The sequence below is a fragment of the Chironomus tepperi genome, unplaced genomic scaffold, assembly GCF_022539635.2.
Source record: "Chironomus tepperi strain 1889 unplaced genomic scaffold, CSIRO-AGI_Ctep_v1 contig_93, whole genome shotgun sequence".
In the NCBI taxonomy this organism is placed as follows: domain Eukaryota; kingdom Metazoa; phylum Arthropoda; class Insecta; order Diptera; family Chironomidae; genus Chironomus; species Chironomus tepperi.
This window is the reverse complement of record NW_027226215.1, coordinates 385,163-399,345: the sequence shown is the minus strand read 5'-3', so window position 1 is coordinate 399,345 and position 14,183 is coordinate 385,163. Positions and strand designations below refer to the sequence as shown.

The window sequence follows — 14,183 nt, the reverse complement described above, 5'->3', positions numbered from 1 at the left end:
TTCTGTTGGATAATCTACGGCATCCGTCTTCATACACGTCATGAAAATGAGTAATGGTGAAAATTATAAGGAAGAAAGTTTTCCTAAAAATTCATGAAAAAAGTTTCAGGTTATTTGTGAGTAATTTACTGCTATAAAATTGTATGCAATTATTTTTTTCTTTTATTTATTCCCATAAAATTTCTTTTTTTTTATATAAAATTTTGCTTTACAGTTTGATAATTCATGTGAGTCGAAATCATTTTTTGTTTATTGATGAAAAGAAAAATTGTGGAAATTATTTCCTTTGATGAATTTTAAATGAAAAGTTCTTTTTGTAAAACTTAAAAAGATGCTTGAACAGAGTCTGTCAAAAAGCTTTTGAAAGCTTTCTTAATTTATGAATTCTGAAATTCAAAAACAACACAAAGTTCAAAATTTGATGTTAATTTTTATCCAAAATTTGAAACTTCAAAACACTTCAAACGTTATTAAAGTAGTTCAAATTTTGAACAAAAAAGCTTTTTCCATTTTTGAACTTCAAAAACACAAATTTTAAATTTTAAAAACACTTCAAATGTTTTTGAAGGTCAAAATTTGAACTTAATTTTCATTCAAATTTTGAAACTTCAGAATACTTCAAATGCTATCAAAGTTCAAAACTTTGAACTTCAATTTTCTTGATTGACAAAAAAGCTTTTTCAATATTGAACTTCAAGTTCAAAATTTTTTAAAATTCAATTATTTTGAAAGTTCAAAATTCGAACTTCATTTATGACTGGAAATGAAAATTTAAATCTTCAAAATCCGTTAAAAATGCCATTTTAACCAAATATTTGAATTTCAAGCATCTTATAACCTCTGCATCAATTTTATGACACAATTTCATTTCCCCACACGTAATGAAATAGGAAAGAGTCATTACTTTTGTCCTCACACAAGTGACATCAATTTGATGATGCGAAAAAAAAGAAGAAAAAGGTTAAGAAGCTTGGAAAGTGTCAATGACAGCACTATGAAAAAGGGGGATTGATTGAAAAGGACATTGATCTGTCGTTTCCTTTACTTTGAAGTATGTAATTCATGGAGAAAGTTTTATTTTTTTATTTACCTAATTAATTTCTTTCGCTTTAAAAAAAGAAAATAATAGTTAATTAAAATAGATCGCGAAAAATTCTATACGTTTCGTGTTTTACGTTTAATTATGCGGAAAAAAGGATGAAAAATTCGAATGAAAATTCATTGCTTTATGTCCTATCAAAATTTCAATTGAAAAAGTTTTTCCATTTTCACTTCCGACAAAAGCCATCTGCCTGAAACAACTCAATATAGATCAATTATGTTGCATCACTAAAGGTCATAAATTTCAAATCGGAACTAAGTGGCATGAAATAAAAAATCGATTGCAGTTCACGACTGTTTTTAAACAAATCCTTGCAGCTGGCTTTAATGTCATGATCAAAATGTATCGAGTTGTATGAAAATTATGACAATTGAAGTTTCTCAAGCATTAAATGTTTGGAACTGCCAAAAAACATTTTTGTTTGAATTAAAATTGATTCAAGTGCTTATAGCGATGGAGCTTTTGAGGTTTGGAAATGTTCTGGGTGTGTCGGAAGCGAATCTATTGGTTGGATTAATTTTAATCCGAGGATTTAATTTTAATCCAAGGATTTAAATTTATTTTTTGGAATCTCGAAACCTTGTTCTACTAGCACACATGGATCACATGTAAAAAACCAGTCTGAAAATTCCAATAAGAACGAGAATAAAGCATAGAATTTCTGAATCAAATCATTCATCCTCACATAAGATCATTTGTATTCATACGAGTTGCTTAATTATTCAATAGAATCATCTATAATTCTCTATTCTGTATGTGTGTTATTTGCAAAAAAATGGACTTGAGTTGTTATCAGCTTAAAAACAAATTCTCATCATGTTGTTCTTATTTCTATATATATATCATGTATGTATATATTTATATGGGTGGTTGTTTGATATTAATAACCTAAGCGACACAAAATCCAAAAAGGGGATAATCTTTCGTCACTATGACAGCCACTTTTTAAACTTTATGTCGCCCAGTTCCTCAGAATTTTTTTTTGTTTATAAATTTTTCATTTTAAAATATGAAAAATATATTTATATTATATCATCAATTATTCTCTTTAATATTACTTCTAATTAATTAATTTTTATTGTTGTTTTTGTTTATTTTTCTTCTTTTGTTGAATTTTTTCTTTCTTTTTTCCATTTAATTAACTTCATATTTTTTTCCCATTTTTAATATTTCATCGTTTTTCAAAATTTTTTAATAATTTTTTTTCTTTTCCTCATCAAATTGAATTTTTTAATTTCTAAGTGATTTACAGCATCAAAAAAATTTTTGAAATAAAAAAAATTAGGCGTATAATATGTATCTCTATATATATCATAATAAAAAAAAAAGAATTGATGAAAGTGAAATGTAATGTGGAACCAAAAATTAAAAATAATCTTGAAATTTTTGAAAAATCAAGTCGATGATAAATTTCTAATTGAATTTTTGAAAAGGACCCTCCCATTAATAATTTTTTTGTTTTTTATCATATTATATTTTTAATATTTCGTGTATGTATGCATTTTTGTGTGTGTGTGAGTGTCCTTTTCACAAAAAAAAAAAAAATTCATTCATTTTTTTTTCTCTTATTTCAGTTCCGTTTCACTTGGTTGTTTCTCTTTATTGCGTCGATCGCTGTCGTCATTTCCTGTTGTTGCTCCTGGATGTCCTGTAATAGCCCCCATTCCACCTGGTTGCTGTAATGAACGCTGTTTAAGCATTGTCCAGTCAAACGTGTAATCGTACTGGTGATTAAGTGTTCTGAATAAAATTCTACAAATAGAAGACAAAAAAGGAAATTTAATTAATTAAATGTTCGCTATTCATGTTAAGCAAAAAGTAAGGAAAGGAAAGTAAAATTTAAGGTTTCTTAAATTTAACGGTTTTTTAAAATTCAAAGTTTCAAAGGGTATTAAACTGAGCTTCTTCCAAAAAATTCAAAATCAAAATTTTAGTAATTCAACGGATTTCAAAAATTCAAATTTTTAAAGGGAACAAAACTAAGATTCTTTCAAAAAATTCAAACACAAAAAGTTCGTTAAAAGTTTTGAATATTTATATGCTCTAATTAAATTGAATCTTAGACAGTGGATATACACCCTGACTCTATCCTTCGGTAATATTTCGAGTGGATAAATTCATCTTAAATTATTAATTAAAGATTAGAATTTTCCATTATAATTAAATTTTCCAGCATAGATTCATAGAAGGTCGAAAACGAATCGAATAAAAGGTCACAACAAGGCAACGCTCTAATGCAACATCTTCTATTATCCAACAACAACAAAACAGTAAAAAGAGCACATATACACATCAAGTAGATGGACACACCCAATGGAAATAATTAAAAGCATAATAATGCACAGAGTGCAGGCATTAGTGTGAATCGATGACATTAATCACAGATTTAGAAAAACAATTCCAATGACGACTTTAAAGTGAATCATCTTGGTGCTATTGGAATTTATTGCCATCTGAATAAATAGAAAATTTTCATAATTGTGGGGGAAAATCAGTTCCAGCTATGAATAAAGGTCAGAAAACAAACAAACTTTCCAAAAGAATTTTCATCGTTTTTGGATTTCCCATGAATAAATGAGAAATTTTGAGATAATTGATAAGACCTTTTTGGCATGCGAAGAAGAGGAACTTGAAATTTGGCTAGAAACATGGGAATTTCCATCATATTTATTGATTAAATGAAATTCATTAAGATCAAAATAAAAATATTGGCGCTGCTGATAATGATGAATATTTTCTTATTCTTGGGGATTTTTTTGTGGTTGATGAAATATTATTGGAATTATTCAGATGATTAATGTTTATCATGATTAATGTTAAGCATTTAAGTGCTTTTAATTTCTTAAATATGAAAATTTGGGAGAAAAAATGCTGAATTTGATGCTTGATCTAAGAGACAAAGAAAACGCTTTTATGTATAGTCGTACTGTAACATGCAAGCATGTTGATTGTCTGTTAGAGCATTGAGCTATGCTCTCTAGCAACTCCATTAGGCCAGAAGGTTTGAATTCCAATTCAAATTGTAATTTTCATTTAATAAAGAGATTTGAATTTTATAATTAACGGTCATTTGAAATTTAAATAATTTTTATTGTACATAGTTCAAACCCCCTTTTCATACAAAAGTTCAGTCCGATTTTGAACTCCGTAGAATAAACATCATAAATTTACGTTTAAAATAATACATGCATGCACAGACAAGGAGCATGTCCATAAAACTGTACATGCACAATCATATTGATTGAGTATGTATATTCATGAGCATGCTCATTCAGGTGAATATTCTCTTTGTTTATTTTGAGTTGGAGTTCTTTAATTACATTTAATATTAGAAAAATATCCTTTAAATGGTTGACTTTAGTATAGCAACTTAGAACAACTGACAGCCTTATCTAACTGTCAACCATAATGATCAAATTTCTAATAAATTAGATTAGTTTATAATGACAAATCAGCAAATGTAATAATACGATTAAACACTTTTTGCATAATTCATAGGAATTAAAATATTTTTTATGCTGTCTAAGCTGTTCATAACGTAATAAATAATAAGTCACGTAATGAAAGAATTAAATACTTTGTGTACCTGCTGTAACCATATTATGTATATACATATTTAAATTTTTAAATAGTCTACTTAGATGTAAAGTTGTTACATAAATCGTGTGTAATATACGGTTTCGGGATTATTATTAGAACGGAAGGTATAAACATCGTAGATTTTTCAGCATAACAAAGCATGCTGCGTCGAGAAAAAAATTTTGAGAGGCAATTTGGCAGGAAAATTTTGGTACAATTTATTTGTCATAATTCTCAGCATGCTTAAATAAATATTATTTTATTTAGTCAGCATGCTGTTTTCAAGTTTCTGTAGGATTATTTACGTTTTAAAATTAGATACTTAATACTCAATATTCTGACATTTTTAATAATTTTTTTTCTGTTACTTCCCAGACACAGAAATATATTGAGTATCAAGGCAACCTTTCTGTTTGCATGCCTCATGCTTAAAACTTTTTCATTCTTCTGTTGTATCTAAGGCTGTATCTCTAAGCAGTAAAGAAGAAACACACATGATTCTGAGAGAAAAGTCTTTGCAATGTTCTTAAATTTAATGTTTTGGGGGCTGTTTTTAAAGTAACGGCTGAAGCCTAGCAAGCATAGAGCGAGCTCTCAAGAGCAGAGTTAGGTCAGATCAATGTTCATCTAGTATATTAAAGGTAAGCAAGCTAACCCATTCGAGATGATGCTCTTCGTCTGTTTGGGGTAGGTTCAAATTATAACGGTATTATAAAATTCAAATCAAGTGAGCTTTGTAAAGTCGCGTTTACAAGAATTTTTTAACTAAACGTTCTTTTCGTCCATAGTTTGTGAGATTGGATTTTGGAGGAAAACAATGATGTAATCAATAGTTAAGAGACTTAGCTTTGCGTCACTTAAAACCATCTAATTTGTAGGGTTCAAAACTCTTGATTTTCCAGCAAGCGTCAATCAAATTTTCGATCTAAGTTCTATCCTGTTATATAGATTGACACATAACCTCATTCTCACTCCTTAAACACAACACATTATATGCGTACACCCCACATTTTTCCGAGTCCTACCTAAATTCTCAACTTTTTCAAACAACTCATTTTCAACAGAATTTCCGTTCCTTTATTATGATCATGAAAAGTATTTCTTTAATTTTTTGGGGTTTCCATCATTTTTTCCTTTTTACACACACACACATACACAGAAGAAAGTAAAAAGTAAGTGAAATGAAAGGAAAAAATTGGGAACAATAAAAAATTGAAGCCTGACATCGATTTTTACATTCCTTTCTCCTCCTTTTTCCACTGTAAATACATAAAAGCTTTCTTTTTCTGTGTCAATCTCTGTGAATTTCACATTCTGAAGGATTTAATATTATTGATAATGAAAATAGGGTCAAAGGCAGATTTATCGGAATTGCTTGAAGGAGAAAATGAAAAATTTCACAATTGTGACCTTTGAGAACTTTTTGCATGCCTTAACAAATTCTTATCTTGACACAAAAAGTCATAAACAATTTTCTTTATCTATTTTGTTCTCCCATATGTAACCTTCGCAGGTATGAATAAAGATCAAGAAATAATAATGTCAATGACGCCACGTGTACAGCAAGAGTTCTCTTCTCTTTCATTAAAATGTAGAAATGATGATGACGATGATGTCAAAACTGAAGAAGAAAAGTCAAATGAAAATTGTTTCCTCACCTTTCTCATTTTTACAGAAAAGAAAATTGAGAGAGGAGAAGACAGAAAAGTCATTTTCGGAGCAGTGCTGTACAAACTTTATTTCTTGGAGGCATACTCGATTGGTAGAGTTCAAAGCCTACTCGGATTTTACATAGAAAAGCCGTTCAAGTTAAAAAGCATACAAAATACAAGTCGATTTCGAATTCTATTTGTTGGAAATAAATGAAAGAGGCTCCAATATGACTTTGTCAAATTTCCGATAGGGCCAAGAGAGAATAGCGATTTATTGAAATTTCAAAGGAAATTAATTAATTAAAGAACAATAATAGTTTAAATTCACATTCTGTCAAGCATTGCAAACAACTCCGGTAACTCAGTGGGTAAGATCATACGTTTGGAAATAGTATGACGTGGGTTCGATTCCCGAACGGAACAAATTCTTCATATCCTTTTACTAACAATTTTTTTTTTTATTTAAGGATCAGATGTTGGTAATTGTCGTAGAGTTAAATGCGATTTTCAACCATGAACTCAATCAGAATTGCTGCTAAGCAGACCTGAATTTAGGAGTTAGTGGAATATACGGATATAAATATAAAGTCATTTTTGATCTCTACCTATTCTTCTTGCCAACTTTCCAGAATTGAAGATGTAGTCCTGGATGTATTACACATACTCAATAGCTTGCTATTCGCAGAACATGCTTTGTGCAGCACTGTCTCAACAAAAAAAGTATCAAGTAAACCGAAAAGAAAAATAATGAAAATGAAGAAAATATACTTTTGCGTGTTGAGTGAGCACCGAGTATACTTGAATATTTTCTTTTGTGGAAATTTCTTATGACTTTATTACTTATTTTTTTGGTGAATTGCTTTATTTGAAATTTGAACCATTTAGAATATTATGATTTACATGAGCAATTAGTCTGTCCGTCCAAGAATAATAATAAATTGTTATTTTGTGATGAGGTCTTTCAACTCCACACGTTACTCACTCACAAGTATTACATGCTATTTATATCGCATGATTCTATTTTCAGATGAAAAAAAAAAAAAAGATGAATGACATGGATTTTCACAGCTGAATTCACTCAAGTTGTTATTATCCTTAGAAAAATACATTCATTTTTTGTGTGATTAATTTTAATGATAATTATCATTTTGAGTTGGCAGATTTTGAATTGATTCCATTAATGATGTGCATTAGAAACTGAGAATTGGAGACGGTATTCTTAAATGATGTGCCAGAAATTTTAGTACAGACAATTTGACATTTGGTGATTGTTCAATGTCATAGATACATCCGATCGACACACAGTGTAATGATGCGATCATGGCGCAAAGACGGCAGAATAATAGAGCATAGCAGGAAATTTGATCAATTTCGGTTCTAAGTAAACTGCCCAAAGACATAACAAGCAAAACATCCAAAGGAAGTGGATGGAACTTTTTGACCTGCATTTCCTCTCCTCTCTTGTTACTGTCGTTTAGACACTGTGGTAGCCACATTACAAAGTGTACCGGTCGAGAAAAGCCGTTAAAAGAGGGAAACCCAAACAGCATAATCCCTAACAGAGCATGCTCAATTTTATAAGCATGCTCATGAGCATTCCTCTTATTTGCTCAAGGATCCAGTCGCCAGAACATCACTTCGTTGTACTCAAAACGTGAATTTGCCCTGGGTTGCTCTAACGACATCCTGACGCCTGTTTTTACGCCCAAACATGAAACATCACAGAGCTTTCCGGGAAAAATAATAAATTAAAGTTTTCATTTTGCTTGTTACGCCTCTGTTGGAAGTTTTCAATCGCACAACAACAACTACATGATCTGGTCGTCAACTAGACTCCCAGCAACCAGTATAATTGAAAAGTTCCTTCTGCGAAAGCTCACATAAAGAAAATTTCAATTGATTTTATACTTTTGTTAAAAAATAAAAGGAAATACAATAAATCGGATTAGTTACTTTAATATCCTCAATAAGTAATTGATTTTTTTTGTGATTCATACACATGTAAGCTATTAAATTACCGTAATGTAAAGAGAATGACTTCAAAATATTGAATAAATGTCGTCTAAATGCCAACTTTGCAATTATTTTTCCATCCATTGAGACATTGAGACTCAAACAGTGCTTACATTTTTCTGACAAGATTCTCAAATGAAGATTCATCATTAATTCAACCTAGGCAGCAGCAGCATATCAAAAAATTTAATATTTCATTGCGTCAACAAACCAACATAATTTTTTGTCTTGTTTTACAAGGATTCGTGCAAAAATAGCAATGAGAAGCAATAAGATAAGATTTGTGAGAAAAACCGACGCAATATATTTTCGTACATAAAAAAAGTAACAAGAAAATCTGCATGTTTTTACTGTATTTATAATTCATAACATTGCGAATGAAGTGAAATCAAAATAACTTCCAACTTGCGTAAAGGTTTTCTGCTATTATTGGAGATGCCAAGTGTGTCTTGAGTGTGTGAGAGAAAAGAAGCAATAATAAAAGTGATAAATATAAACTAACGAAAAGCCTTCGAGCGTCTGTGCAGCCTCAGGAATTTTTATTATTTCTCTTTTATCGATTTCTAATTACGCACACACCAGGTCGTCACTTCCACATCCTTGAATCATATTTTCAATTTTTAAAATTCGGCTTATATTTATCCACGTGAAAGGTTATGCAAAATTCACGAATGAGTTACTTTGAAACGATAAGATTCATGGATTGTTTGGCTTTTTTAAAAATCCATTTACCTTTTTGCACTTGACTTTTTTTACTGTGCCAAATACTTTGCAAAAGGGTAAAACATCAAGAGCACGAAGCTTTTGCGAAAAAAACGAAAAAAAAGGATATAAGTGGAGATATGAATAAATCATATTCGAGTGAATGGCAATGGATGATTACTTGTGAATTGGGGATTTTTATCCAAAAAGAGAGGTGTTTTAACCCTCTTTAAGGGGCGTAGTCAGGAGGGGCTTACACGAAATCAGGGGCAACACCCTTCCCCCTAGTGGTGTTAGTCATCACCAAACCCCTCACCTTCCCTTACTCCCTCTGATCACGCCACTGGGACATTTTAACGTTTCTGAAAAAATTGATGAGAGCTTATGACTTTACTATTTTAGTATCCTAGTAGTTTATCTTTTGTGTCTACCAGGTGAGTATCTAAGGGGGTAGAGATGCTGCCACCCTACTGGTATCTGCTTTGAATGGAATTAGGTTTTGCTTAGTTTTGATATTTAGGACGACGATGGGGGGTGGAAGGATAAGAAAATCGTAGTGAATGTTGTCTGAACAGGACCACCCGGCCTCCCACCTGGATACACCCAGTCATGTCTCTATGACATGTTGTTTTCTATAAATTTTTTATCACCAAACATGATTTATTACCCCACCTTGAACTGTATTGTACTATTAAATTACTTTGATCTCTTTATGGATTTTGCGTATGCTCAATTTTCCTCTTATTTTTACAAGAATTCCCACATACGCATTACATGAAAATGTAAACATCCAAAAACCACTTGTCGTATATATTTTATCAATTTATTATGACCTCTTAATTTTTACGATTGTAAAATGTATGGAAATAAAAGAAATATCGACAATTTTATTGCTACTTAAATCTATCAAACATGCCGATCAAAAATGAATAATCAAGTGAAAGTATTTATTAATGATGATTTATTGGCAAGTTTAATTTAATTACATCTCAGGATATCACATTGTAAAATTTATTTAATGAACTTACTAAAAACATGCTTTACAACAGTTACCTAAATCTATTTAAATTAACTATCGCAACATATTGCTACTTTCTATGTAACAAACGTCAAGGACAGAGCTACTTTTGTGCAGTTAAAAGGAAAAACTTTTGTCGCATGTCAGAAAGCTTTCCATAAATCTTTTTTTTTTTTCGTATACGTAGTCATGTCTCCTACACATGTGTTGAATCGTGCAGTGGTTTATGTCTCCTCAATAACATAAATTCAGTCAAACAAATCGATAATTTATTCGAAATATTTCATTTGTTTACGTGATAGATGAAAGTTTTTTGTCAACTTTTTGAGGTTAAGCAACAAATTTTTCACCTTAATTCTTATTCAGAAGAGCTGGTTGAGCAAATTCAATTCATGCTGAATCAACCACTTAAGCTCATCAATTCTAATTATCGATAAAAGCTTCTTACTAGAATTACTGACCATTTTTCGATCGATTCCTTTGAGAAATTTCCTTAATTTTTTTTTTAACCAATACATTATGGAATGACTGTTTTTGTCTGATGCAATCAACGCCCATACAAGAATATCCACTTTAACCTCTTCATGTCGATATCAATCATTTAGTTTTTTTATTCAAGGCTATCAGTACTAAATATGCCAAAGACGCATTAGTTAATGGATTTATTCACTTATGACGTCTATCGTAATCCAGACTTTAAATTGAATTAGTCATCTGTTTGGATCAATATAATGTTAAGAGCTGTGCGATGAGCACTGGATAGAGGAGAAAAGGCTTAAGTGAGCATTGTGTCACGCTCCCTAACAACCTCTGGTAGTTCAGGAGGTAGGATCACATGACGTTTAATCGAAAAAGCGCAGGTTCAAGTCTCACTCCATGCTTAGTTGTGGGTTCAAATCCCATTTAGACTAAGCTGTTGGGTGGATGTCCATATTCTCTAGAACCTTACATATTAGAAAGATTACAGAACACATCCAGCATACTCTACATAAATACATCCATAAATGTAGCACATCACACATCAAACGACCCCTCATAGTACAATTACAAACTGAAATTGGATCATCCTCTTGTTTGGAATTCAATAAAAAATTTACAGTCACCCTTATCAGATAATATTTATTACATTAATCTTTCGTGGCACATTAGCTTCGAAAACAAAAAATTAGCACAATGCCATAAAACACCGTCAATGTTGGCAATGAAAAAAAGTGCTATGATGTTCTAAAAAACACACCGTATGACAAATAATAAATGTGCAAGATAATCTTTAATTAAATGCAACGAATATCGTTTCCTTTTTCCGTCTATGTTTTCTTCTTTACATTGCACACATTTCCTCAAGCAATCCAACCGATTGGCAATTCTTTTGTAATCGACAGCACAAACAAACAAATAAAAAACAGAAAAAGAGATTTTTCATAATTTTTCAATGCTGAAGCTAAGACGGTTAATTGTTGAATGCAATTTTGCAAAATCTTTTTTCTTCGTTTTGTGTTTTAGTTGCCTTATTTGGTTTCTTAAGCACATGAACATTCATTTTGACTGGTTAAGTATGTACTAAAATCAGCTGAAATGTGTTTGACTCGATTGCATGTACCATGTGCGACATGGGGTATTAAGAAGGGTTAAGAAATTGATTTGAATGAGCTAAAGTGAACAGGCTTGGATGGGTTGGACTAGGGATTGGGCATATTACTAGAAGACCTATGGAAACTTCATCAAATAACGTTTTTAGGAATGGTTTTGTAGTTAGTTGACAAGAAATCATGTGGCCGGTCATCAACTTTTTGCATTTACCATTTGAAATTGACGAGCGGTACCCAGCGACAGAAGTGACTCAGATGACACCTATGGGAATTACTGGGAAAGCAGAAGATTATTTGGGGATGCCACAACTTGCGTATCATTAAGAAAACTCAACGATTTACTGTAAATTACACAAATGTCATTGAAATGGCGCCAGACAGACAAATCAAAATTCGACTTTGTAAGAGTCAAACAGCTCAATTACGCATTAAATTCGATACCTAACCAACAAAAAAATGCGTCTTAATTCTTAAATTACCATTTTTTGTTTACAAGCTTTAAAGTCGCAATTGTTATTGTTTTTGTGTGAGTTTTTTTGTTTTTTCTTCGCTATCTACAAAATTTCTCGTTGTAGAGTTATATGATGCCTATTATTTGCATAATTCTTTTTATCTAATACAATTTTACCTACTTCAAATATTGATTCTCTTACTTCTATAAATAGGTTATTTTCTGAAGCAACCATGATGGTAGGATGGAAGCCACACGATGTGGTACTGTTGCATAAATTTTTCAATTGAAATCTTAATTGAAAACACAACACGACATGAAATATGGAAATTGTTCAAAAGTTTATTTTCTTGTAGTTGTGGGCAGAGAATATCATTACGAGAATTTAGGTGAATTTTCAACATGTGGACACGTGGCTGTTTATGATTCCATAATGCTTACGGGAAGAAATTAGGAAAGAATTTTTGAGGAGGGTTTCTTTGTAATTTGAGTAAATCACTGTGGCAAACGACCTTTGGATATTGGAGAAATTACCGAGGAAATAAGTTGATGATGAATTTTGTGGCATGGAAATTTTGAGGTTAAATTTATTGGAATTAGCTAATTTTCAAATAAATCTTTGAAAAATCCCCAAAATCTCCACTCAATCCTTCCTTGTTCGTGACTCTTAGCTATAAACAAAGACAACCTTGATGCTGCTCAACAAACCCAAAAGCTTTAAATTCTCAGAAAAAAATTGTCGAAATATTAGCCTCAAATTAAGTTTTTGGCGTTTCCGAGTCAATTCATTCTGAGAAGTACGAATAGAAATCTGTGTGCAAATTATAGATATAAACTGCTTCTGACAAACATTTCATTCATTGATTGTTGATTGTAAAAAGTTGGCAACACTGCATGTGTTACTTGCTAATTTTCAGATGTGTATCAATAACAACAAAATTAGTGTGATGAGAAAGGTTTCTTCGAAATTGATTAAATCAATTGAAATGTTGACGAAAATATAAATATTGCATGATGTTTTGATTATATCCAAGAAATATGCCCGGGAAGCACATGCTGAATAAAAGTTCAAAAATCTGGCGACAGACTGACGTGATTCTGGCCTTAAGCCATATTTTATTGAATCTGACTTAGAAAAATCTGGCTGTTCTTGAGCCAGAAAAGCCCGATTTTTGGAATTTTCTTCATCGTGTGTCATTCGGGCTGATGAAAGATAAAGACATGTCTATTTCCTATGCAAAAAAAAAAATAATAAAACTGTTACAATGACAGAAAGTGTCATAACTATGAGACTCCTATGTAACGTTTAGTTTCACAAGACGCTAATCATATTTTTATACAATTTGCAACTTCTTTTTATTCAATCCAAAATCTGTGTCTAACGCCATGCTTTTTGATTTTTATTATTTTTTGTTATGCCAGTTTCACTTTCGCGTAAAAAAAAAGTGACAATATTTTTATCAAATCGATTGTTATGATGATGATGAGGAAGAGTGAAACTGAAACTAATGTGAAGAAGATATGACAATTTAAAAAAAATGTTTGGGTAAAATATGGTGATGAATTCATTTTATGTAGCATATTGGATTGTTCAGTGACCGAATTAAGTCATTTGTAATTTGAGAATCAGATGGATATCTCTGAGTTTCACACTTTCGGTTTGTGGTATCCTCTGCAAAATAATGTTGTTCACAATTTTTGGGCCACTGCACACCTTGGTGGTAAGCCTTGATCAAAACCGTACACGGCATACAGATTTCCGTTACATTTCGGAGACACACAGTTTGGACAACAATGCTTTAGAATGATTTCTGATCAAATTTTGTTAGATTTGCAGCTTAGTCTAATACACCGACTAGAGCTGTACTCAATAGAGAAAAAGGTTTAAATGAACATTGTGTCAACGTCCTTAGCAACCCCCCGGTAGCGATTTAGAGAACAGAACTTTAGATGGCCTGTGTTCGATTCCCACTTGGTTTATGTTGTGGAGAAGCGTACTTTCCTCTTTAAATCCTTATAAATTGGAAGGTTCCGAGCAACGATTTGATTTTGTGCAACCACTCCTACCCCTGCCATT

At 31.4% G+C, this 14,183-nt stretch overlaps 1 protein-coding gene across 1 annotated transcript in view; it reads right to left on the bottom strand.

Moving 5' to 3' along the window:
- Nucleotides 1–1,760: 1,760 nt before the first annotated feature.
- Nucleotides 1,761–14,183, bottom strand: part of LOC139087068 (casein kinase I-like) — a 41,622-nt gene continuing 29,199 nt past the window's right edge. Inside the window, exon 2 of the mRNA XM_070635763.1 lies at nucleotides 1,761–2,854. Within this exon, the coding sequence (XP_070491864.1) occupies nucleotides 2,668–2,854 (187 nt within the window). The 3' untranslated portion in view covers nucleotides 1,761–2,667. The remainder of the gene's footprint in view (nucleotides 2,855–14,183) is intronic.